Genomic DNA, 14,434 nt, shown 5'->3' with positions numbered 1-14,434 from the left:
GCATAAGCCATAAGGAAAGCATAGAAGTGGAGCTTCGGTCAAAGAAAGTAAATGTGATAGATGTGTTTGAAATCAAATTGTTCGACAATAATCACGAGAGGGACTTCCCCCCTTTTCCTTTTTCCTTCTCGGATATAGACTGGACAATACAGTTTTCAACGTACTTTGAATATTGTTTGTGACGTCAACATGCTACTGCATGCACATTGAACCCCCTCCGCTCGTTGGATACGGCTTGAAATCAGTCAAAAAACTGTATGCGTTTGTATGGATTATATGTTGTTTATTTATAGATTTAAAATAATGTATTACATCATTAGTATATTGAGATAAAAATGTCCCTCGAACGTCTTTTTTCAAGAAGATGTAACATGTATGTTTTTTTCCTGTAAAAAGTGTATATTGTATAAATCTATTTTTAGAGGAAATTAACCCTCTGATGTTCTGCTGTTTTCTATATATAATGTTTATTTTCTTACTGCGAATAATGACTGTAAAATCTAGTATGTTAAAGATGGTTGCTCTGGCTTTGAAATACTGAATGTGCAATGAACCAATGTAAATTTAGAGAAAAAATTTACCCTGTAGACGTTTGCTATTTTCAAACTGTAAATATTAGTAGGCAGCACTGTATCACTGATATTCTTTGGGAGAAAATTAACTCCGTAAACATGGTCAAATAAAAAAGCTATGTAAACGATGGTTGCTTTGGCTTTCAAATATTGAATGTACAATGCACCAATGTCATTTTTGAAAGGAAATTTACTCTGTAGATTTTGTTAACTTGAAAATGTTAACGTTTTATAGATATGTTGAAAACTGTACATGTGTATCAGTGCTATACTTTGGGGGGGGGGGGGGTATTTACTCCGTAAAGTTAAGCTGTCGAAAGGACCCAATATACACTGTATCAATGTCATGTTTGATAGGACACTAACTCTGTAGATTTTTGCTAATTTCAAATTGTAATTGTAGTAGTAAACACTGTATGAGTGATATTCTTTTGGAGGAAATTTACTCCGTAAAATCTACAAGCTATGTAAACGATGGTTGCGTTTGCTTTCAAATGCTGAATGTACATTGCATCAATGTGAATTTAGAGAGGAAATTTACTCTGTAGATTTTTATTACCAAACTGTAATGTTAGTAGTGAACACTGTATCAGTGAAATTCTTTGGGAGGAAATTTACCCCGTAAAGTTTTGTCATATAAAGGCTATTTGCTTTTGAATTGACTACTGTCTGTTTACTGTATGAATGTCATTTTGAGAGTAAATTTACTCTCTAGACTTTTGCTATTTTCAAATTGTAATGTAGTTGTGAACAATATATCAGTTATTCTCTTTGGGAGGAAATTTACTCCGTAAAATCTAGTTGTGTAAACGATGGTTGCTTTGGCTTTGAAATACTGAATGTACAATGCACTGACGTGCATTTTGAGAGGAATTTTACTCTGTAGATTTTTTTTTCTATTTTGAAATGTAGTGGTGAACAATGTATCAGGGATATTCTTTGGGAGGAAATTTACACCGTAAAGTCTAGCTTTGTAAACGATAGTTTGTTTGGCTTTAAAATACTGACTGTACAATGCACCGACGTGGATTTAGAGAGGAAATTTACTCTCAGATGTTTGTTATTACCAAACTGTTATGTTAGTAGTGAACACTGTATCAGTGATAGTCTTTGGGAGGAAATTTACTCCGTAAAATTTAGCTATGTAAACGATGGTTGATTTGGCATTGAAATACTGAATGTACAATGCACCGACGTGAATTTAGAGAGGAAATTTACTCTCTAAATTTTTGTTAATAACAAACTGTAATGTAAGTAGTGAACACTGTATCAGTGAAATTCATTGGGAGGAAATTTACTCCGTAAAGTTTTGTTATGTAAAGGATAGTCGCTTCTGAATTGACTACTGTATTTTACTGTATGAATGTCATTTTGAGAGGAAATTTACTCTCTAGATTTTTGCTATTTACAAATTGTAATGTAGTTGTGAACACTATATCAGTGATAGTCTTTGGGAGGAAATTTACTCCGTAAAATCTAGCTGTGTAAACGAACGTTGCTTTGGCTTTAAAATACTGAATGTACTATGAACCAGTGTGAATTTAGAGAGGAAATTTACCCTGTAGATTTTTGCTATTTTCACATTGTAATTGTAGTGGTGAACACTGTATCAGTGATATTCTTTGGGAGGAAATTTACTCCGTAAAATCTAGCTATATAAATGATCGTTGCTTTGGCATTGAAAGACTGAATGTAAAAGGCACCAATGTGAATTTAGAGACGAAGATTACGCTGTAGATTTTTTGTTATTACCAAACTGCAATGTTAGTAGTTAACACTGCATCATTGACATTCTTTGGGAGGATATTAACCCCCTAAAATGTTGCTGTCTATTACACTGTTTCATTGTCATTTTGAGAGGAAATTTACCCTGTAGATTTTTGCTTTTTTTAAACTGTAATGTAAGTAGTGAACACACATGTATCAATGGTATTCTTTGGGAGGAAATTTACCCCCTAAAATGTAGCTGTCTTTTACACTGTATCAATGTCATTTTTGAGAGGAAATTTACTCTGTAGATTTTTGCCTTCTTCAATTTGTAATGTGGTAGTAAAAACTGTTTCAGTGATAGTCTTGGGGAGGAAATTTACTCCGTAAAATCTAGCTATGTAAACGATGGTTGCTTTGGCTTTGAAATAATGTATGTACAATGTACCAATGTGAATTTAGAGAGGAAATTTACTCTGTAGATTTTTGATATTTCTAAATTGTAATTGTTGTAGTGAATACTGTATCAGTGATATTCTTTGGGAGGAAATTTACTCCGTGAAATCTTGTTATATCAAAGATTGTCGCCTTTGAATTGCCTACTGTATGTTAACTGTATCAGTGTCATTTTTGAGAGGAAATTTACCCTGTAGATTTTTGCCTTTTTCAAATTGTAATGTGGTAGTAAAAACTGTTTCAGTGATAGTTTTGGGAGGAAATGTACTCCGTAAAATCTAGCTATGTGTTTGCGTTCGTTAAACTTCTGATATTCGCACCAATAAATATCTTGTAAACTGTGTTATTTGTTGAGTTATGTCAATACCTAAGGGTAAAATGCTTAAAACAGAAAAAAAGATTTTCTGTTTTGATTTTGGAATGCGTTATTTATAATATCGATCTTGTCGGTACCATAGTAAAATGCATATTATTCAAGACTTACACGTGCAATTCACCAAAAGATTACAGTTCAATATGTAAAAAAAAGTTCTTTATACATAAAAATATCTTGTGATGGTGCGTTGTAAACGAAGATTTCATTAAATAATAATAATCTAACCTTGAACTTTTTATTTTCTTCTTCCCAGTGTGTTGCAACAATAACAACTACAGGTTTCGTATCGTTTGTATTGTCAGAACCACAGTAGGTATGAATAGACTTTATCCAGAACACAAAGTACTCTGAAATAAAAAGGTGAAAAAAAGAAAAATATGAAACTTCAATTTACGTTTTTTTCCCTAAATGCCACTTATTCTTTACAAACTCATACGACGAATCCAGCTGCAAGTAAACATTTTAATTTAATTATATTTTTATTAAGCCTGCTATATTCTTTTCTTATTATTTTGGCCAGTTTTTATCAACAGGTAAAAACTCTAAAGTCTTTGTCAAGTTTTATTGTTTCCCTGTAAGCGAATGTAAGCATTGTATTGCAAGTATAATGTACAAAATATGTTTATGAACACTTAATGCATAATCTAAAGAATGAGAAGTTAGATTTTACGCTTTAAAATGGTGTAACCAATTTGCTTATTTGTATATTTATAAACATTTTGTTCCTAGACTTTGTTTGGGCAACAGGATTACTAGTAGACATCTTTAGTCTGTTCTTACAAATGAAATATTTGCATTGATAAGCGCAGTATTCTGAATTATTTTCTTCTGATGTGCATAGGCATCTATTGAAGATAAAAGCTAACAGACGATACAAATACATAATTATGCTGATAAGACACCGAAGAGATCAGACGTGCTTCAAGTTGCTCCTGATTTTACCTGAAATACCTCTACAGTTTTTGATTGGATTATGATTCCTGTGTTAAAAATACAATATAATACCGTAAATCTGGAAATTTTTGCGTCGATTTATTTTTGCGAAATTGGGTCAAAGAGCTGTTGATTAATTTTTACGCTTTAAAATTTTGCGAATTGTCACTGACGCTAAAAATAAAAATCACTAAAGATATTCATATCAGTTTAATATGTTTCAAATTAGTATGCACAGGTAGAATACTACCGATATACTCGCTACGTGGCAAGAAATTGCAGAATCGCTCCGAAACAATTTTGAAGATAAAAAACAAAAATATTTGCACTTTAATGACTTCTAAATTAATTATAACAAACCTTATAAGGGGTTGTGTATGCCTTTTTATCTAAAGTATAATCCAACTCAAGACAAAAATATAACTAATTTTCTCATCGTTTGGTTTTTTCTCACCTAAAATTTATACGCCGTGTTTTCATTTGGAACTCTCTAGTAAAGGCACTAAGTTCGAGTTATCGCCCATGTTGATACATGGTTAGATAAAATAACTGGTCTCTCTTTCTTGGCGAAATAATAAAAAAGGGACATAACATCAGACGATATTGCATATAATGAGGGCAATTTACATGCAAGGGTAATTAACTTGTAGTTACAGTAGTATAAACAGGTTTCTTTTTAAAAATGACCAGTGCTTACCGACGCCTATTCACTGAGTTAAAAATAGACACCAACTTTCAGAAAAAAATTTTCTTTACATGTTGATTTATTCTTAAGAAAAATATTTTTGCGAATGCAATGCAAGCGGAAATTTGCTAAAAATTTATCTACACTAAAAATTTCCAGATTTACGGTAGATCAAATAATGGATAAAAGTTCATGTTCAAGCTTTTTAAGATCAATTTTCGATTCATTTTCTAGACTAACAAATGCAACAAATGCCAGTCAGGATAAAATACAAATCAATGTGGACTTACCTAGCTTCCTAAAAGTAACCACCAACAAATGGAGCATTACTGTGAGTTTTGCCCAGGTAAAATATGACACCATTTTCTCATATCTTGAGCTAACTTTCGAGAAAATTACTAGAGGAGATGGCTATATTTTTAAGACTAATTGTAGATCTGTTAAGGCTATAGTATACAGAAGCACCTTAGTACTACACAATCATGGTAGTTCAGCGACAACATGTTCGAGAAATTCCTTGAAAAAAAAATAGGTTCCTATGTTTATGATATTAACAACTCAAATACTATCCTTTCCCAACCACCACCACATAATTATGGCGTTTACTTCTATGAAGAATTCATCAAATATTGTGTAGTGTAATGAAACAAAAGAACATGTCAAGTGTGGTGATTTTGCTCTGGAGGAACTTTCGTTAGTGGTTCATCGCCTAACACAAGATATTGGGTCATTATAAAAGAAACTTGGTGAAAAAAATACACGGAAAAACTTTACCAGTTCAAGTACTAAAACAATTTCGAAAGTCTTCAAGAACAAGGCAATTGTACCGATGATCTGCCGAAGAGATCCAAAAACGTCACTTCTAGACATGTGCAGTGTGACAATAATCTTTCGGAAACATCAGAAAATGCATGTTCAACAAATACAGAACCAGAACACATGTGTACAAAAAAAACACACACACAAAAACAAGGAAGAATTCCCCTCAAAAACTTCTCCAAATTCTGAGCAATTTAAAACATCAACACTCATTAATATTATTGGCAGTTCAATTCTGCAAAGAATTAAGACCGTGGGTTAAATTCAAATGTTCGTGTAAGTACTAACTGAAGAGCCAGTGTCTCATTTATTTAAAAATACGTCAATACGATGTATCTTCTTTGGAAAATATCATTATCCAGGCTGGAGAAAACGATTTATCAAATCAGTGCGATATGGAAGCAGTAGAAAATGATTTTTGCGAAATAGTCACGGATCAAGGATCAACGGAAGAGGAATTCAAACATTCGTGTTTTCGTATCTGAAATCATGCCAATAAAAGATGCAATGGTCACCGGTGTGAAAGATATTATCAGCTTTGTGTGTGAAGAATACGGTGCAACATCCCTTTGTCCTAAAATAAGATTAACAAAAGTCTTGCATGTGGAAATCGTGATTCAAACTAAACTATAAGCGTCACAAATAAATGTACTCCGGTGAACACTGGATTTGGTCTTGTTAAAAGGGGTTTGCGTTTTGGAAATTTTAATATTTGTCACCTTGTACAAAAATCGGATAAACTGAAATTGATGCTACAATACGAACGAACTATGGATGTGCTGGGGCTGTGTGAGACTTTTTAACAAGATCATATTAGTGATTCAGATTTCAGTATGGATGACTATCTATTTACCCTCCTGCTGGGTTGAGGACCTAGCGAGGGAAATGAATTGTGCCCCCTACTGTGATGACCAAGAAATCATATTTCCAGGTGATTTTAATGTAAATTTGCTTATTGACCCCCCTCAATCTTTGACATCTGCTCTAGATGAATTAGAACTTTGTCAACTATTTACCATAATTTCTAGAATAATTAACACCTCATGTACCCTTATTGATCATTTTACACTAACCGACCTGATAAAATTCAAGTACCACCCATATAGATATCTCTGACCATTACCCTGTTTGTGCAACCCGTAGATCTAACAGCATGCAGCGTAAGGGAAAACACACTGAAATTCAATACAGAGATTTTAAAGAATTCTAATAAGGAATGTTTTCTCTCTGATTTACAACATTAATGTACAAGTATCCGCTAATAAGAAGTGCTTTTAATTTCTGACGTTTCTTTACTCTTTTAAAATACATTAAATCGTATGATCAGACTTGTATCATTTGAAAGAAATATTAATGAACCAAATGATTTTAGTTATTTACCCTAAGTCCATATCAATTAATGTGATTACTTCTATATGTATGAATGTTTTAAAATTTGATATTGTTTTTCTGTGAATTTTTGTATCCACACGCGCTGACCTAGTTAGAAAATTTTATGGAATATCTGATCATCATTTATGTAATAGCCAAGAAGAACATATACAGTATACATGTATATTTTTATGATCCCCTACCACACAGTCGATGTTTGTCTGAATCTTAATGATTTTTGTGCAGCTTTTGGATGCAGGATTCACGATAGGATAGGATAGAATTGTCAACTAATAGGATAGCAGCACTATAATACTAGCTTTACTAATGGCATATTCCCTTCCCAGCTAAAACATGCTAAAGTCATCCCCAAATATAAGAAAGGTGATAAATATTATCCAAGTAACTACCGCCCGATATCTATCTATCTTACCAACTTTGTCAGAAAATTTTGAAAAGCATATTGAAAATCAAATATGTGAATTTACGAGAGATTTGGACATCGTTATAAGGTCTTAGTCTTGTTTTAGAGAATTTTACTCTTGTCAAGCAGCACTAACCAAACTTACTGATTACATGCAATTGACCGAAGGAGTTTAATTGCCATAGCTATTCTGGATTTTAGGAAGGCATTTGATTTTGTCAGCCATGATATCTTAATAGAGAAATTACGACAATATAATTTTGATTCACCCACAATCAGGTGGTTTCAGTCTTGTTTAGTTTAAACCCTATTTTATTTGAACATGACAAGCAAGAAATACAAGAACAAATACAGGCAAGAAGTATAAAGATCAAAAAGGATTTGGAAACAAGTTTCAATCAAAGTACTGAAAGTACTGAAAGGCGGAAGCATGATTGCAAGTTCATATGTGCAAAAACTTTAATGACACATATTTGAAGCACTAGAGGATGGGAGTGAAGAATATTTTGAAGGATTGTAGTATTGAAACCAAAGAACAAACAAAAATAAACAATATGTATTCCTTTTGAAGCGGAGACATGAGAATAAAAGACGTCAATAGCAGCATGAACATTTTAACATTTATTATACCCCACCGCTTGAACAGTAGAAGGGTATGTCCGTCCGTCTGTACGTGTTTACGAGAGTGCATTTATTGGGTATTTTTCATGTCAAGAGTGTACTTATTGGGTACTTTTTGCTTATTGGGTATACCCAATAAGAAATGTCGCTGAATATGCTTAAAACGCCCTAATTGGGTATTTGCATGTTAGTACCCAACAAAACTTGGACACGACGATTTGTCCAAAAAAAGTGTCCATAAAAGTTGCTTTCACGGACGCACCGTGTTTTGTGTTTCAGTTTTACATTCGGAACTCTAAATTCTCGAGAGTTCCGAAAATCAACTTCCTTTGATTCTGATCATAACAACGTTTGTTTTCATGGAAAAAAATATGGCGACTAAGAAATTCTTAATGTCATCAAGATTTTCTGATTGACAATAGAAAAGGTAAGTTTATTCGATTAATATTTATTTATTGCTGGGTTCTTGTTTAAGGAAAATAGATTTTAATGTAATTTTGAAAACAATTGGGCACAAAATTAAAATAGATATATCGGAACAATTAATCCTAAGTTGCACTTGTTTGTATTTTGAATTTTCTCTGTCTTTTCAACTCTCTTGAGGGCGAGAAGTATTTAGTAAATGATCGTATATTGTTAGATAATCTTTAATAAATCGAAAGTGTTTATTATTCAATTTTATATCATAACCAACTGACAATGTATATTGGAAAGGAAAATGAAAATTTTAACAAGCCTGTATATTCATAAATCAGCTGTAAGTCATCGGTTCATGTAAACAGTGTTACAATCGCAAAGTTAGCTGAGATGATGATAAATGTGATAATTGACAACAACTAACTAATCGTATGCAAGTTTATCTCATCTGACATGTAACTTATGAGATTCATTGTATTACTGAAAAACGTTCAGTCAAAAAAGTGCTTCTTTCTGTCTTTGGTTTTGAGTGTCTGCTTTATTTTGATTTTTTTAATTATTGTTTTTGTCATTTGTTTTAATTAATTTAAAACAATACTGAAATTGATATTTTTCATTTCATTTTTGATTTTATAAGTTTAGTGCTTCGATTTAATTAGATGAACTAGTGAATGACCAGAAAAGGAATATCTAAAATCTTTTTTTTTTCATTTTTTAAAATCATTAATTTTTATATGATTAAATTTTAATAGCAAAAATTAAACTAATTAAAACTTTAATTTTGAAAAGAATCATCTGTAGTTAATACCCTGACTTTTTTCACGATGACCTTTTTTTTCAATGTTACTTTTTAATTTTTGTCTCTATATTTGGGCTTGTCACTTTTTACTCGGGGATAGTAACTTTATTGCTACCAAGCTGTGGATTAGTACTTGATTTCCTTTATTGCACGGCGATGACTATGATTCAATTGCAGAAAAAGCTAATAGGTTTACGTATGTGAATGTATATGATTAATGCTTACTTATGGTTTTAGGATAACTGGAGATAATGATTCCTTTTTTTCATTGATATTACATAAATATTTTCCTAAGTATTATGTTACAATAAATTGGTTTAGATTTTTTTAATAAAAGTAATCAATAATTGCAATGGAAATTAAAACCACGATGTTCATTGAGGATTTTCAATGTGTAACAGGTCAAACAGGAACTTCAATTGTGAACATCGCAGAGAACCCACTCATCAGAAGATGACCCTCAGAAATAGGACAATTGTAAGTAATCAGTAAAATGATTAGGAATACTTCATGCCAACCATAAGATTTTTAGAGACATTTTCGCTTCTTAAATTAGAAGAGATAGCGGGGAAAACTTGTACATAGTACAAAACGTCTACTAGGCAACCAACCTTTAACTGCAGGGAAGCTTTTGGTACATGAATGTGCAATACAGCTACATAAAACCTCTTTAGTATTCATGTTGAGTTTGAGAAAGTACCTTATTATTTTTTCTAGTGTATGTCAACATTTTCATGCACACTGTTTGTTTGTTTGTACTACATTTTATTTTAAATTCTTCAGATGTCGTTTACCTTTGCCAGTTTTTAATCATTTGTTTTAAGGGCATCTGAGGGTTGGTTCCAGAACTTAATTAATTGTAAAGTAAATACCGGGGTACTATACGGTCAAAGGTTATGTTAATACGTGTATAACATTTTGTTCTGATAGAGGTGGCATACAGGAAAAGAAACAATACTAGATATCACTTCAAAGGAATAAAACAGCTTCATCTTTTAGGTGTATTTTATTTAAGGATCAGTACTTCATGTCTGATGTATTGAAAAATATTCATAATCTGTTTGACTGTAATTTTTCATATTTTCAACTTCTATCCAGCTTAGTCAATTTTAATTAAATTTTGTGCAAAGCATACCCCAGGAAGGGGGGATGGAGTGTCAAGTGTGTCTCTGTTCCTGTCAAAGCAGTTAGTAAGGTTTGGGTCAATTTTAAATCCTCTTTAGCAGAACTATTGGGCTAAAAATAATACTAATGTGAAAGCTTCTTATCATTAAGTGTAGAGATGTTTTTGAAGATTATGTACCCTAATGTACTGATAGTGTTACATTAGAAGTCTTAAATTTGCAACGAATAGGTGTAAAATCTTTTTAAATTCTCCTTCAACCAGAAACTAACCTACTTTCTAATTAATAAACAACACCGTTTTGTGTGTTGAATGATGATTCCATTTTGATAAAATTATGGCAGATGGGGGGGGGGGGAGGAGGATGAAGATGCATTTAGACATAGAAGAAACAAGAAAAAAAAGAATTGATAGAATTTAGTTTTCTTCCATTTTATTTATCAATACATATTTCTGAAGAAGAAATATACTTCTACTTCTTGGTTGGGTTTGTTCAACATAAAGAGTGATCTTGCTGTAGTCAAGAAAAACATGTTTTATACGGCAAAGAAATGTCTTTATCTAATTGCAGAATAAATAAAATGGACAGAGGCAGATCTAAAGGAGATGCATGAAATGAGGAATATTTTAAAGATTGCCTGAGCATAACCACTGCTACTGGATAAACATATGGCAACATAAAAGAGCAGGGCCAATGGAGGTATCATACAGTATAGGCCATGGGATACCCTGAAGAAGAAAGTATTGAACAGAAACAAAAATAAAACCATTTTGACATTTATTGAAATATAGGATCAAAGCCCTACATGTAAAATTTGGGCATGTAATGACTTTTCTCTTGCTCTAAGACTTATAACAGTGATGATTTGATTTAATATCTTTATCCCGATTTGTCGAAAAGATTTGGACATAGTGCATCATTTTTTTTTAAGTTTTGATACAACGAATTCATTCATTGTACTTGTAACTGAATTTCTGGTGCGACACTGTGTTATCGGCTTCAAAACTAAGTTTGTGATTTCCAAACCAGATTAATGAATCCTGTAATAGCTTTTAACATCGGTGACTATTAAATCTATTCTTTCGCATCTCAGAAGTATTTTTATTATTACAGGGAAAATATGCATTGTACATGTATCTGTAATAAACAGGATAATAGAAATATTCCATATAATACAACACAATCTTAGCAACTGAAGGCACCTATTTTATCAAGGGTGTGATCTGTTTATCAATATGGTTTTCAGAATCTTGCTCTACCTGTAATGACTTTCTCCAATATTTAAATTTAAATCTAGCAAACATGGTTATAAAATTCTTTAAAAGCCAAAGTTTTGGCACAAAATGCTTATATGTTTCCTATCATTTATAAAGTGTACACTGAATGAGATGTGGAATGTTAGAATTAAAGTATTAAATATGTTTTTGACTTATGTATGCTAGTGCAGATAAATTTTGATTCAACTAGGGAAGGTAAATGTCATACTTTGCAATCTAATGCAAGAGTATAAATATCCAAGACAAATTTGACAATTTTAATGAAGGGTATAAGTAACCCAAGAAGAATTTGACAGGTGAACATCACCTGTTGGGTTTAATTCTAAGGTTGGGATGTAATATCCAAGAGGAGTTGAACCAATGCCCAATACCTATTGGGTTTTCTTTCTTATGAAAAAAAATTCAGGAACCCAAGAAGAATGTCCAATACCTTTTGGTTAATATACTATTGAAGGGATGAAGATATCCAAGAGGAATCGGTCAGGTGTCCTTTACATGTTGGGTAGTATTTTGATGAGAAGATTCTCAAAAAACCCAAGAATTTAACAAGTGTCCATTGCCTGTTGGGTGGGATGTAGATATCCAAGAGGAGTTGGACAGTTATTCATTACCTGTTGGGTGGTATTCTGATGAAACAATTCAAGAAACCCAAGAAGAATTAGACAAGTGTCTATTACCTGTTGGGTGGGATGTAGATATCCAAGAGGAGTTGGACGGATGTCCATTACCTGTTGGGTGGTATTCTGATGAAACAATTCAAGAAACTCAAGGAGAATTGGACAAGTGTCCATTGCCTGTTGGGTGGAATGTAGATATCCAAGAGGAATTGGACAGATGTCCATTGCCTGTTGGGTGGTATTCTGATGAAACAATTCAAAAAGTCCAAGAAAAATTGAATAAATGTCCATTACCTGTTGGGTGGAATGTAAATATCCAAGGGGAGTTGGACAGGTGTCCAAAAGCTGTTGGGTTGTATTTTGATGAGGAGATTCAAGAAATCCAAAAAGAATTGGACAAGTGTCAATTGCCTGTTGGGTGGGATGTAGATATCCAAGAGGAGTTGGACGGATGTCCATTACCTTTTGGGTGGTATTCTGATGAAACAATTCAAGAAACCCAAGAAGAATTGGACAAGTGTCCATTACCTGTTGGGTGGGATGTAATATCCAAGAGGAGTTGGACAGGTGTCCAAAAGCTGTTGGGTTGTATTTTGATGAGGTTATTCAAGAAATCCAACAAGAATTGGACAAGTATCCACTTCCTGTTTGGTGGGATATAGATATCCAAGAGGAGTTGTACAGATGTCCATTACTTGTTGGGTGGTATTCTGATGAAGCAATTCAAGAAACCCAATTAGAATTGGACAAGTGTCCATTACTTGTTGGATGGGATGTAGATATCCAAGAGGAGTTGGACAGGTATCCATTACCTGTTGGCTTGTATTTTGATGAGGAGATTCAAGAAACCCAATTAGAATTGGACAATGTACACATGTTCAATTGTTCTTGGGTAGTTTAATCCCTTCGTCAAAATACAACCCAACAGGTATTGGACACCTGTCCAATGCCTGTTGGATACCTTCATTCTGTCCAACATGTAATGGGCATTTGCTTATTATTAATTGGTCATGACTCAAAAAGGTTTCTCCTTAAAAACTTAATTTTGTTATTCAAGAAGGGTTGAACAGAGTCTGAGATGTGTTGATTTGTGTTTTCACAGTTTTTTTGCACTTAGGTATTCATATATTTTAATATCAGATATTTTTGAAATATACAGGTGTATTTCCTTACTGCTAAGAACAAATTAGTTAGATGTTACAATAAAAGAGCTATATCATAGAAATTGACAAAAATATGGGTTCAAAACCAAAAGTTTTCAGTCTTGTCTGAATCTACCAGCAAATAATAAATATATAATAAATTAGAAATGAATAAAAAACAATAAGAAAAAACCCAATAAATCCGGACACGAGGATTAATATCCAATAAGATTTGAACAGTAACTACCCAAATAATGCTCTCTCGTGTGTACACTTTTTTGTATCCAATAAGCAGTATCCAATAGGACTTGGACTTGATGTACCCAATATATAACCTAATGTGTGTTCTAGACGTCTAGCTGTCCGTCCGCTGTACGTCTAGCTGTCCGTCCGTCTGTTTTACTTTGAAAATTTTATGAAACCGTCACAGAATCTTTATTATATATTGCCATTGTTTACTCTTATTTTACTTTTTGATCCAACACATAGTGTGGGATTCCTGGTCAAAGCAAAACATGGACTTTTCCATTATAATCATATGGGAGGCAGGGGTTTCATATAGTGAGCTCGTTGCTCACAGTACCTCTAGTTTTTGTTAAGTAGAATTCGACAAGTTAAAATTGAAATGCAAGTTGCAATACATAAAATTTGAAAGATATGGTTTTTGGGAACAAGAAATGGATAATTATAAAATTTCACACGAAGACGAGTACTAATGAGTAAAAGAAAACAATAAATATCACAACTGCATTTTGGTTTCTTTATGTATATTAAGTTTTAGTACCAATGAAAATAAGTCTTGTTAAAAACAGTTAATTAAACAAGAATGCAACATATATAAAAGACCTTGCATAGATTTACAATGTGTTTGTGGTTCTATGAATTGTTTTCATTCAATACACGTAACTATGATCCAGGTAGAACAAATCACAGGTCTCTAATGCTGATGACAGGTGAACCCTGTGTCATTATGTCCATAATAAATGGAATGTTTTTTCAGGACAGCTTCTACCATGGCAAGTCCTTGAACGCCAGACAATTTTATTTTTATTCTTGTGGTAAATTTGTCTTTGATGATTGTTAAATTTTGTAGA

The 14,434-nt window shown here is 32.7% G+C and overlaps 1 protein-coding gene across 1 annotated transcript in view; it reads right to left on the bottom strand.

Annotated features, from left to right (window-relative positions):
- Positions 1 to 3,095: 3,095 nt before the first annotated feature.
- The window catches only part of LOC134259957 (probable serine/threonine-protein kinase pats1), a gene marked incomplete at its 5' end in the record, with an annotated part of 38,323 nt that continues 26,984 nt past the window's right edge, over positions 3,096 to 14,434 (bottom strand). Inside the window, 2 exons of the mRNA XM_062742550.1 lie at positions 3,096 to 3,102; positions 3,344 to 3,458. Of these exons, the coding sequence (XP_062598534.1) occupies positions 3,096 to 3,102; positions 3,344 to 3,458 (122 nt within the window). The remainder of the gene's footprint in view (positions 3,103 to 3,343; positions 3,459 to 14,434) is intronic.

Source organism: Saccostrea cucullata, unplaced genomic scaffold (assembly GCF_032062105.1).
Source record: "Saccostrea cucullata isolate Sc308-1 unplaced genomic scaffold, CSIRO_AGI_Scuc_v1 ctg529, whole genome shotgun sequence".
In the NCBI taxonomy this organism is placed as follows: domain Eukaryota; kingdom Metazoa; phylum Mollusca; class Bivalvia; order Ostreida; family Ostreidae; genus Saccostrea; species Saccostrea cuccullata.
Note: the sequence above shows the minus strand (reverse complement) of the source record. Positions and strands in the feature narration are given on the sequence as shown.